This window comes from Gigantopelta aegis, chromosome 1, assembly GCF_016097555.1.
Source record: "Gigantopelta aegis isolate Gae_Host chromosome 1, Gae_host_genome, whole genome shotgun sequence".
In the NCBI taxonomy this organism is placed as follows: Eukaryota; Metazoa; Mollusca; class Gastropoda; order Neomphalida; family Peltospiridae; genus Gigantopelta; species Gigantopelta aegis.
This window is the reverse complement of record NC_054699.1, coordinates 4,820,234-4,833,550: the sequence shown is the minus strand read 5'-3', so window position 1 is coordinate 4,833,550 and position 13,317 is coordinate 4,820,234. Positions and strand designations below refer to the sequence as shown.

At 40.0% G+C, this 13,317-nt stretch overlaps 1 protein-coding gene across 2 annotated transcripts in view; it reads left to right on the top strand.

Annotated features, from left to right (window-relative positions):
* LOC121369678 (protein toll-like) overlaps positions 1-5,862 on the top strand; it is a 36,742-nt gene extending 30,880 nt beyond the window's left edge. For both annotated transcript variants that reach the window (XM_041494740.1, XM_041494732.1), the window contains one exon: positions 639-5,862. In XM_041494740.1, coding sequence (XP_041350674.1) covers positions 1,487-4,972 — 3,486 coding nt within the window. In that variant the 5' untranslated portion in view covers positions 639-1,486 and the 3' untranslated portion in view covers positions 4,973-5,862. The remainder of the gene's footprint in view (positions 1-638) is intronic.
* Positions 5,863-13,317: the final 7,455 nt, after the last annotated feature.

Genomic DNA, 13,317 nt, shown 5'->3' with positions numbered 1-13,317 from the left:
TACATTTTCCCATTAATAACAAGGGATCTTTTATGCGCAGCATTCCAGAAATAGCCCAAAGGGCCCACCGACGGGGATTGATCCTAAACCGACCGCGCATTAGGCGAGCGCTTTATCAATGGGCTACGTCACACACGGGTGTTCAAGTATGGTGATCTATGTGATGCTAGCAGTAAAGAACGCGATGTAGCTTGGTTGGTAGAACGTTCGACTGAGGTGATTTGGTTAGAGGATCGAATCCCGTCTATGGATCCATTCACTAATTGGGTATTACCCCGTTCCAACCATTGCCCCACGACTGGTGTATCAAAGGCCGTGGTATGTGCTGTTTTGTTTGTGGAAAAGTGCATATAAAATATTATTTGCTAATAAAAAATGTAATGGTTTCCTCTGAAGATTATGTTTTAGGATTATCAAATGTTTGACATCCAATAGCCAAATTAATTAATCAATGTGCTCTAGTGGTGTCCTTAAACAAAACAAACTGTCACTTTCTTGTGACTCAATCTCAGTTAATTAGTTTAACTACCGTACGACCCAGCATTTAAACCCGGAAGAACTATAGTCAAGAGACGATGAGTGTTACGAATATTTAACAATACATGCATACATACATGTATCTACATTTTATATTTCAGAATGCGTCATTGCAGCGACTTTCGCAGAGTACATTATGCTAACGGTGTTGAAGAACCTATTTTCCGAATATTCGTCACTGAAATGGCCGTTGATGTTTCATGTCGGTGCGTGATGATGCTGTTTACTTAAAACAAAGAGAGATATCACTTCTAAGCAAATTAAAAGATCGTTGCTTAATACAGTGATTTTACCACATGGATACAATCATAGTCAACACACACGGATCAGGTAGAAATATATGGATATTACATGATGTATTGCATTGTATCACACAGTCCGACGATTCAGTTTTCGGAAGCAGTCTTGTCAACACAAACATTACGTTTGAAAGAGGTGTAGTATTCGTTTTTGTGACTTTTTAAGACACCTGGCGAAATTGTAGTTTTTGATGATATCCATTTATTGTAAAAATTAAAACAACTATGTGACACGACCTTGGATCCAACAAGAGCTTAAACACGCCTTTTCTGGACACATTAATCGATGGAATGATCGACTCCAGACAGATACAGAACACATTAAGGGGCAACTTTTTAGTTTTTTTATCTGACAAGATTCTGAATAAACAGAAAACTCTACCTCCATTTTCCGAGATGCGAACCGGGGACTCTGCGAATGGAGGTCAGGGCTCTTTCAGCTGAGCGTGTAGAAAAACCAATACGACTGTCTAGCGCAGGTCTAAAATTTAATTCCTTGTCAACGGACTCGATAAACACGTGTTCCCTAGCTACGGCTATTAGAAGCACTGTATGCAAATATTGTTCATGTTGGACATTATTTTGGTGGACGCTAAAATATCGGAGGCCATTCAAACAGACTCCTTTTTTGACATTGCCTTGGTAACATCATGTGGCAGCGTATTCTGATGATGATGGCGTTTCGTGCTGTACTGTGTCTAGAAAACTGTCGCGTCAAAGTCGTGAACAAGAAATTTCACACTCTCTTTACAGTGCATGGACGAGATCTACAGAACGAACTAATTGGATTAAAAATAACTCCAGCCAGTAATGGCGCCAGGAGCTGCTTCATAGAGGAAGACCAGTTTTTGATGTCGCAGGTCAACAAAACACAGCCGAGGAACCTCATACTAAATATGGTTTGTCCTGTTCTCGATCCACCTCTGACAGTCCGCATACTGCCCGGCTCGATTACGACAATGCACAACGTTATAGGTTATCTGCAAACTGACTGCCGTTTGTTCATGGATGATTTTGAAAGACTGGCCAATTTATTCCACTTCAAGGTCACGACTCTGGTTGGACAGTCGGATCTAGTGCAAAATGCGTCCGAAGTCGAGTGCTCCAGTCTCACGCAGATTGGTAGCCTAACTGTACTCAGCAATGGCATTACGCCTATCAACATAACCAGTCTACTGAGTTGTGACGTCCACAATGTTGTTGAGGTAATTTTCCAAAACATGTCCCTGAGATCAATCGACGATTTTCAAATTCTGATGCCCAACCTACAAGGGTTAGATTTAACATATAACGACTTTACAAGACCACCATACTTTCCGTGGAATAACCATACCATGAATTTACCCCATAACCTGTCTAGAAACGGAATTCTTCAGAGCCATTATACGTATTCTGGTGTCCTGGATATTCCAGCCAATGTGTACAGGCGAGAGTTCATACTCAATCACAATCCTAATCTGAATTTGACAAATTTTCAGTTTCATGGATGGATAGACAAACTGTCTCTTTCACACTGCAATTTAAAGGAGCTATCCTCTGGTGTGTTTTCTAATACCTATCGTCTGCAGTATCTGCTGCTTGACGGTAACCATCTGCACTCGCTGGCGTCAGACGTATTTCACTCCCTGTCACAGCTGGGAAAACTAGAACTGCAAGGGAACAGTTTTACTTCATTTCACGATGACACATTTTTATTTCTTCGTGAGCTCAGATCACTTAATTTAGCCAACAACAGTATTGCGTCGTTGCAGGGTGGGTTATTCCGTGATCTAGGAAGACTTGTAACTCTTTACCTGCAAGACAACAACATTCGCTATATTACTCAGTCGGCATTTCAGGGCATCAATACTCATCTCAAGGAGCTTCATCTCCAGAGTAACCCACTGTCACAATTTCCAGAAGTGGTCTTTCTACTTCGTGGACTGCGTAGAGCATATTTGACTAAGAGTTCCATCACCGAAATTGATTTTGTGAAAATCGAAGCAGACGTGGCGTGGAGCGACTTGGTCGCTAGCTTAGCCGATTCGTTGAGTACAGGAACTCCCAATCTGAATGACGTCAAAGGCGAGCCAAGAGTGATTTTCATGTCGGGAAGTCGAGTGACATCCTTTCTGTTCTCGGCTGTTAAAGGATATGAATCCTACTGGAGGCTGAGTCTCATTCTGAAACATTTTAAGATCATTCTCGACAATAATCCCATTACTTGTGACTGCAACATTCTGAACTTAACTCGTGCTGTGGAAGGCTTGAGAGCAAACAACTCGCTTACTGGAATGGAGTACATGTTCGATAATTGGATCTGCAGTTATCCCAACGACCTAGAGGGAAGGATGTTGTTTAGTGTTGCCCCGAGAGAAACATATTGTGAGGCTGATTTGGTAAAGTGTCCAACGATGTGCAAATGCTATAGGCGATCTGAGATTGGAACAATTATTGTTGACTGTCGCCGAATGGGTTTGCTTGCTATGCCGAAAAATCTTCCTATGGGCAAGTTGGAGATGTGGTTGCAAGGCAATGCGATAGAAGACATTGACGTAGGTATTCATAACACGGATATGGTTTCTATTCTTTTGAGTGGAAATGCTATTCAGAACATACGTCCAGATACTCTTAAACAGATGACTTCTTTACAGACGCTTTATCTAGATGATAACCTCCTCACGTCCATACCTCACGTGATAACAAAATTAAATCTAACAAGTCTAAAGGTTGGTGGAAATCCACTCATGTGTAACTGTTATGCTCTCTGGATGAAGAACTGGATTCTTTTCAACGGTAAAATTATACAAGACACTGCCAACATTAAATGCGTGAATTCTGTAAGTGATGAGGGTATCCATGTGTCATTTGTTCCAGACGAAGACTTTGTGTGTGAGATATCCCTACAAGCATTCATTCTTCCAATAGCCATACCAACATGCGTTGTACTTCTTCTTCTCACTCTGTGTTTGGCTCTGTTTATAATGTGGCAGGATTTCAAAGTCTGGATCTTCGTCCACACAGGTCTGCACCCATTCGACCAAAAGGATGATCGATGGAGCTGTCAGTATGACGTGTTTGTGTTCTATACGTCAACCCTAGTCGACTGGGTGCAGGGCCATATAACGGAGCCACTAGAGATGATGCATGGGTTAAAACTGTTCGATATACATCGTGATTCACGAATAGGGGTTTCGTATCAGGAGAATATTTCACACGCAGTCCAGAGCAGCAAAAGGATATTGTTTATTCTCACAAAAGATTCAGAGGTTGATGCCATTGCAAGAATGACGTTAGATGCTGCCTTAACTAAACGTCGATACCAAAAATCGAATTTCCTTTTACCAATTATCCATCGGTGCTCACCGAAGAAAATTACCCATAAATCGCTACAGAAGTACATTAAAGCAAAACGTTATGTAAACACTCAGGAAGCCTCGTTTCTTAAGAGGATTTTGTATTATTTACCTCAAAACCAAAAGTCCCGATCCGAAAAACGGTTGTGTGCAATGAATCCCCTGTCTGTTAAGGCTGTGAGCCGCCTCAACGGGCAAGTCAGTTGTAGTAGCAGTCAGAACGGCAGCCCCGTGTCTAGTCATACCTGCAGCATTCAGTTATCGGTCTCAAATCACACAATACATTCCAACGTGTTCGTGTGGTATGCCGATGCAGATTTTCGATTCACAATGGAAAACGTCGTCCTTCCTTATGAAAAAATTGGATACAATTGCATTCTTGCAGACAGAAACTTCATTCCTGGCGCAGCCATCCAGGAGAACATCCTCAGTGCTGTTAACAACAGTTTCCGAATTGTGATAGTCCTATCCCAGGCTAGTTCGCATGACGAATGGCTGCTGTTTGTGTTCCGCTTCGCGTACGAGCATCAGATCAAACAGAGGACCTTCCTGGTAGGTCTCCTGATCAGAGATGACCCGGAGCCGGTTGTCATGGACGACGAAATCGTCAAGCATCTGGAATCTCATGTTTCTATTAAGGAATGTGATCGCTGGTTCCACGAAAAGCTTATGGTATTTTTAAAGCCATGCGACACAGAAGGGATGTTAAATGAATCAGTATTTCAGGTGGAACTAGACTGTGATGGTAATTTTAATGGCTCAAATGAAGTGTTCTCCTTTGGGTTTGTCAGTCATCTGTAGTGACTAGAGGGATAGTTTTAATGGCAAGTGATAGCAATACTATTAGACTATCCTCGGTTTATAGTTAGGCCAAAACAAATGTATTAGTCTGGGCGTAGATAGGGGTGGATTGTCACCTGGTAGGGGAATTTATACGGGTAGTATATTTGTGTAGCTGACACCTTCGAGATACAGGATCTGCCTGTTGATCGTGTCAACTAGGGGGGCAACATTGCAGTTGAGCCTCTTCAAGTGGGGTTATAGCCACGATTATTGTATCGTCGGATAGCTATATGCAATAGTTTTCCAATGACTATAAACACTTGACCCAGAAACACACTAGGAAAGAAACTACCCCTTAAATTTCAAACAATTTTTTTCAAAAAGTCACGTTTCAAATTGTGATATTAAAATTATGGATTTGTTGTCGATAGATTAATATTTCTTAGTTCGGCCACTGTATCCACAATAAAACGCATATCTATTTTGAAGGTATACATCGCAAAGATGTTCATACATACTCATATGAGAACCAGCTACAAAATGTGGCATTTGTGTATTATTGTTCATACATATGCACTGGCTGTTGTTCATTTTAGTTAAAAGTCTGGCATCACACAAGCGGTAACCATTTACAAATCTTTATCATCATCATGCATTCTTTAAGTACAAACACACTAGAAAAGAAACCCAACTCCTTAAATTTCAAATAGATTTCTTCATAAAGTCACGTTTCAAGTTATGTGATATCAAAATTATAAAGTCTTTGTCAACTTCTCAACATCTTCTGGTCAGGTCTGTATGTATATACAACATTTAAAATACACCTTTGAAAACCTACCTGTGTATGTAATGCTGAAAATGTTGTGAGAAAAACTGTACCACATCCTTTTAAATATTAATCAAATTGGCATGCTTTCACTTTGTTTATTTTATGTTGGATTGTGTCAGGAAAGAAAAGTCTCAAAAGAAATCGTGAAGAAGATATTCCTGGAAGTAGTATTTTTTGTGTTATTACCCTGACTTGACGTCCCCAGACTCAAAAGTGCCTCCACTTAGTGGGCAGAGTTCCTCGGACGTCAGATGGATTCTTAAACACAACATAGGCTACTAAACAGTGTGAATTAATCCCAATTCCTACATTTGATCCTCAAACGCATGGAGATCATCGACGATGTTTCATCATCTGGCGACAGTAGCTCGCATCATCTTCGGTTTCATGCTCCATGTGGAATTTGCGACAAACTATAATGAGGGTCAAATCCAAAAAACAATTACCAATTGCTATAATTGTTACGAAAACCACTAAAAATACTCTTAAAAGAGCTGCCGAATTCCATGAGAGAGAGAGAGAGAGAGAGAGAGAGAGAGAGAGAGAGAGAGAGAGAGGGGGGGGACAGAGAGGGGATGGAAGACACACACACAGAGAGAGAGAGAGAGAGAGAGAGAGAGAGGGGGGGGACAGAGAGGGGATGGAAGACATACACACAGAGAGAGAGAGAGAGAGAGAGAGAGAGAGAGAGAGAGAGAGAGAAGACAGAGAGGGAGAGGGGAGGGAAGACAGAGAGGGAGAGAGAGGGGAGGGAAGACAGATAGGGAGAGAGAGATAGGGAGAGAGAGAGAGAGAGAGAGAGGGGATGGAAGACATACACACAGAGAGAGAGAGAGAGAGAGAGAGAGAGAGGGAGGGAGGGAGGGAGGGAGGAGAGAGGGGGGCTTGTTGACAATACTATAGACACTGAACCACCAGAAACAAGTCCCAACACTTTTTTTGGGTGCCCAGTATTGTGTTAATAGTTTTAATAACCAGACTTTCATTTGGCACTGACAATCATGTTAGATTCATACTAAATGTTGTTGGAATAAATAATGAATCAAATTAAACTGACATCTGGTTGACTCTTTGTATATACTAGCTGGGGTCAAAATTCAAAAAAATTCCAGCCGGACATTTGGTCCGGTAAGTTATAAATTCTACTAAACTGAATCAAAACCTGCCGAATAAAATATATCATAAACTATAAATGGGACGGCAGGCAAAACTATCTCCCGGACTGTGATTTAGTTGACTGGCAAAAACCGGTAGGGAAAGCATTCTCCCACAAACAGGAAAGCACATACTACGACTTTTGACTAGTTGTGGTGCACTGGTTGGAATGAGAAAAAAACCCAAGTCAGTTAAATGGATCAACTGAGATGGTTCGATCCTGTGATGCCAGCACCTCAATTGACCGAGCTAAATACTGCACCACTGATTAATTAAACCACCAGCTACCGGATGTCAAAATGTTTGTTAATTGTGACATTTTTATTTAATCAATTATGTTCTAGTGGTGTCGTTAAACAAAAACAAACTTTTAAATTTCTGACATATAGTCTTTAGAGGTAACCAGCTACCATTCCCCATTAGCAGCATGGGCTTTTCTACATGCATTGTCCCACAGACAGGACAGCACATACCATGACCTTTGATACACCAGGACATTGGTTTTGGTCGAGAGAAAGAAAGAAAGAAATGTTTTATTTAATGACACACTCAACACATTTTATTTACGGTTATATGGAAACCCACTGTTGCCACTTCATGGGCTACTCTTTTGGATTAGCAGCAAGGGATCTTTTATATGCACCATCCCACAGATGGTAGTACATACCACGGCCTTTGATATATCAGTTGTGGTGTACTGGCTGGAACGAGAAACAGCCCAATGGGCCCATCGACGGGGATCGATCCCAGATTGACCGCGGGCATCAAGTGAGCGCTTTTACCACTGGGCTACATCCTGCCCCGGGTCGAAAGAGTGAGAGAACTTGCTGCCACCACACAAGTTACTTGTACCAGAGAACCAGCAAGGGATCTTTTATATGCATTTTCCCCCAGACAGGACATTACACACCAGTCTTTGATATTCCAGTCATGGGGATTGGTTGGGATGGGAAAACAATCAGGGGTCCAACGTGTATGACTGACTCATGCTGCAGCTCATCATACTTCAGGTGGAAACAAGCTGCACCCTGACCACCCCCCCCCCCCCCCACCCACCCACCTCCCAACTAACATAAAACAGAAGTCATTAGTGTCAATATACAGTGAAACCACCCGCCTCCCAACTAACATAAAACAGAAGTCATTAGTGTCAATATACAGTGAAACCACCCGCCTCCCAACTAACATAAAACAGAAGTCATTAGTGTCAATATACAGTGAAACCACCCGCCTCCCAACTAACATAAAACAGAAGTCATTAGTGTCAATATACAGTGAAACCACCCGCCTCCCAACTAACATAAAACAGAAGTCATTAGTGTCAATATACAGTGAAACCACCCGCCTCCCAACTAACATAAAACAGAAGTCATTAGTGTCAATATACAGTGAAACCACCCGCCTCCCAACTAAGATAAAACAGAAGTCATTAGTGTCAATATACAGTGAAACCACCCGCCTCCCAACTAAGATAAAAGAGAAGTCATTAGTGTCAATATACAGTGAAACCACCCACCTCCCAACTAAGATAAAACAGAAGTCATTAGTGTCAATATACAGTGAAACCTCACAAAACTGGACCCTCGGTAAACTGGAATGCTCTCAAAACCAGACATTTTTCACGGTCCTTTTAAAAAAAAATCAGTGAAGAACTTACTCTCTCTAAACCGGATACCTATTACAACCGGATATTTGACTTGGTCCTGAGGGTGTCCGGTTTATAGGGGTTTCACTGTATTACATACATGTTGATTTAAGGATTGACCACAATTGGTTTTTTTATTCATGCAAATATGAACAAAAACCAAATACAGTGTACACAGTATGACTCTGAATCCAACTTTTCTCAAAGAGCAGAAGTTTGTTGGTTTTCGTTTAAGGACACCACTAATGCACATTGATATATTAATCATCGGCTATGGGATGTCAAACATATCGTCACTTTGACAGTCGTAGAGCACATTGATTTATTAATCATCGGCTATGGGATGTCAAACATATGGTCACTTTGACAGTCATTGATTTATTAATCATCGGCTATGGGATGTCAAACATATGGTCACTTTGACAGTCGTAGAGCACATTGATTTATTAATCATCGGCTATGGGATGTCAAACATATGGTCACTTTGAGTCATTGATTTATTAATCATCGGCTATGGGATGTCAAACATATGGTCACTTTGACAGTCGTAGAGCACACTGATTTATTAATCATCGGCTGTGGAATGTCAAACATATGGTCACTTTGACAGTCATTGATTTATTAATCATCGGCTATGGGATGTCAAACATATGGTCACTGTTGATTTATTAATCATCGGCTATGGCATGTCAAACATATGGTCACTTTGACAGTCGTAGAGCACATTGATTTATTAATCATCGGCTATGGGATGTCAAACATATGGTCACTGTTGATTTATTAATCATCGGCTATGGCATGTCAAACATATGGTCACTTTGACAGTCATAGAGGACATTGATTTATTAATCATCGGCTATGGCATGTCAAACATATGGTCACTTTGAGTCATTGATTTATTAATCATCGGCTATGGGATGTCAAACATATGGTCACTTTGACAGTCGTAGAGCACACTGATTTATTAATCATCGGCTGTGGGATGTCAAACATATGGTCACTTTGACAGTCATTGATTTATTAATCATCGGCTATGGGATGTCAAACATATGGTCACTTTGACAGTCGTAGAGCACATTGATTTATTAATCATCGGCTATGGGATGTCAAACATATGGTCACTGTTGATTTATTAATCATCGGCTATGGCATGTCAAACATATGGTCACTTTGACAGTCATAGAGGACATTGATTTATTAATCATCGGCTATGGCATGTCAAACATATGGTCACTTTGACAGTCATAGAGCACATTGATTTATTAATCATCGGCTATGGGATGTCAAACATATGGTCACTTTGACAGTCGTAGAGCACACTGATTTATTAATCATCGGCTGTGGGATGTCAAACATATGGTCACTTTGACAGTCATTGATTTATTAATCATCGGCTATGGGATGTCAAACATATCGTCACTGTTGATTTATTAATCATCGGCTATGGCATGTCAAACATATGGTCACTTTGACAGTCATAGAGGACATTGATTTATTAATCATCGGCTATGGCATGTCAAACATATGGTCACTTTGACAGTCGTAGAGCACACTGATTTATTAATCATCGGCTGTGGGATGTCAAACATATGGTCACTTTGACAGTCATTGATTTATTAATCATCGGCTATGGGATGTCAAACATATGGTCACTTTGACAGTCATTGATTTATTAATCATCGGCTATGGGATGTCAAACATATGGTCACTTTGACAGTCATAGAGGACATTGATTTATTAATCATCGGCTATGGCATGTCAAACATATGGTCACTTTGACAGTCATAGAGGACATTGATTTATTAATCATCGGCTATGGCATGTCAAACATATGGTCACTTTGACAGTCGTAGAGCACACTGATTTATTAATCATCGGCTATGGGATGTCAAACATATGGTCACTGTTGATTTATTAATCATCGGCTATGGCATGTCAAACATATGGTCACTTTGACAGTCATAGAGGACATTGATTTATTAATCATCGGCTATGGCATGTCAAACATATGGTCACTTTGACAGTCATGTAGAGGACATTGATTTATTAATCATCGGCTATGGCATGTCAAACATATGGTCACTTTGACAGTCATAGAGCACATTGATTTATTAATCATCGGCTATGGGATGTCAAACATATGGTCACTTTGACAGTCGTAGAGCACATTGATTTATTAATCATCGGCTATGGGATGTCAAACATATGGTCACTTTGACAGTCATTGATTTATTAATCATCGGCTATGGGATGTCAAACATATGGTCACTTTGACAGTCGTAGAGCACATTGATTTATTAATCATCGGCTATGGGATGTCAAACATATGGTCACTTTGACAGTCATGATTTATTAATCATCGGCTATGGCATGTCAAACATATGGTCACTTTGACAGTCATAGAGGACATTGATTTATTAATCATCGGCTATGGGATGTCAAACATATGGTCACTTTGACAGTCATTGATTTATTAATCATCGGCTATGGCATGTCAAACATATGGTCACTTTGACAGTCATAGAGGACATTGATTTATTAATCATCGGCTATGGCATGTCAAACATATGGTCACTTTGACAGTCATTGAGGACATTGATATTAATCATCGGCTATGGCATGTCAAACATATGGTCACTTTGAGTCATTGATTTATTAATCATCGGCTATGGGATGTCAAACATATGGTCACTTTGACAGTCATTGATTTATTAATCATCGGCTATGGGATGTCAAACATATGGTCACTTTGACAGTCATTGATTTATTAATCATCAGCTATAGGATGTCAAACATATGGTCACTTTGACAGTCATTGATTTATTAATCATCGGCTATGGGATGTCAAACATATGGTCACTTTGACAGTCGTAGAGCACATTGATTTATTAATCATCGGCTATGGGATGTCAAACATATGGTCACTTTGACAGTCATTGATTTATTAATCATCGGCTATGGGATGACAAACATATGGTCACTTTGACAGTCGTAGAGCACATTGATTTATTAATCATCGGCTATGGGATGTCAAACATATGGTCACTTTGACAGTCGTAGAGTACATTGATTTATTAATCATCGGCTATGGGATGTCAAACATATGGTCACTTTGACAGTCATAGAGGACATTGATTTATTAATCATCGGCTATGGCATGTCAAACATATGGTCACTTTGACAGTCATAGAGGACATTGATTTATTAATCATCGGCTATGGCATGTCAAACATATGGTCACTTTGACAGTCGTAGAGCACACTGATTTATTAATCATCGGCTATGGGATGTCAAACATATGGTCACTGTTGATTTATTAATCATCGGCTATGGCATGTCAAACATATGGTCACTTTGACAGTCATAGAGGACATTGATTTATTAATCATCGGCTATGGCATGTCAAACATATGGTCACTTTGACAGTCATAGAGGACATTGATTTATTAATCATCGGCTATGGCATGTCAAACATATGGTCACTTTGACAGTCATAGAGGACATTGATTTATTAATCATCGGCTATGGCATGTCAAACATATGGTCACTTTGACAGTCATAGAGGACATTGATTTATTAATCATCGGCTATGGCATGTCAAACATATGGTCACTTTGACAGTCATAGAGCACATTGATTTATTAATCATCGGCTATGGGATGTCAAACATATGGTCACTTTGACAGTCGTAGAGCACACTGATTTATTAATCATCGGCTGTGGGATGTCAAACATATGGTCACTTTGACAGTCATTGATTTATTAATCATCGGCTATGGGATGTCAAACATATGGTCACTTTGACAGTCGTAGAGCACATTGATTTATTAATCATCGGCTATGGGATGTCAAACATATGGTCACTGTTGATTTATTAATCATCGGCTATGGCATGTCAAACATATGGTCACTTTGACAGTCATAGAGGACATTGATTTATTAATCATCGGCTATGGGATGTCAAACATATGGTCACTTTGACAGTCATTGCTTTATTAATCATCGGCTATGGCATGTCAAACATATGGTCACTTTGACAGTCATAGAGGACATTGATTTATTAATCATCGGCTATGGCATGTCAAACATATGGTCACTTTGACAGTCATAGAGGACATTGATTTATTAATCATCGGCTATGGCATGTCAAACATATGGTCACTTTGAGTCATTGATTTATTAATCATCGGCTATGGGATGTCAAACATATGGTCACTTTGACAGTCATTGATTTATTAATCATCGGCTATGGGATGTCAAACATATGGTCACTTTGACAGTCATTGATTTATTAATCATCAGCTATAGGATGTCAAACATATGGTCACTTTGACAGTCATTGATTTATTAATCATCAGCTATGGGATGTCAAACATATGGTCACTTTGACAGTCGTAGAGCACATTGATTTATTAATCATCGGCTATGGGATGTCAAACATATGGTCACTTTGACAGTCATTGATTTATTAATCATCGGCTATGGCAAACATATGGTCACTTTGATGTCATTGAATTAATCATATGGGATGTCAAACATATGGTCTTTGACAGTCGTAGAGTACATTGATTTATTAATCATCGGCTATGGGATGTCAAACATATGGTCACTTTGACAGTCATTGATTTATTAATCATCGGCTATGGGATGTCAAACATATGGTCACTTTGACAGTCGTAGAGCACATTGATTTATTAATCATCGGCTATGGGATGTCAAACATATGGTCACTTT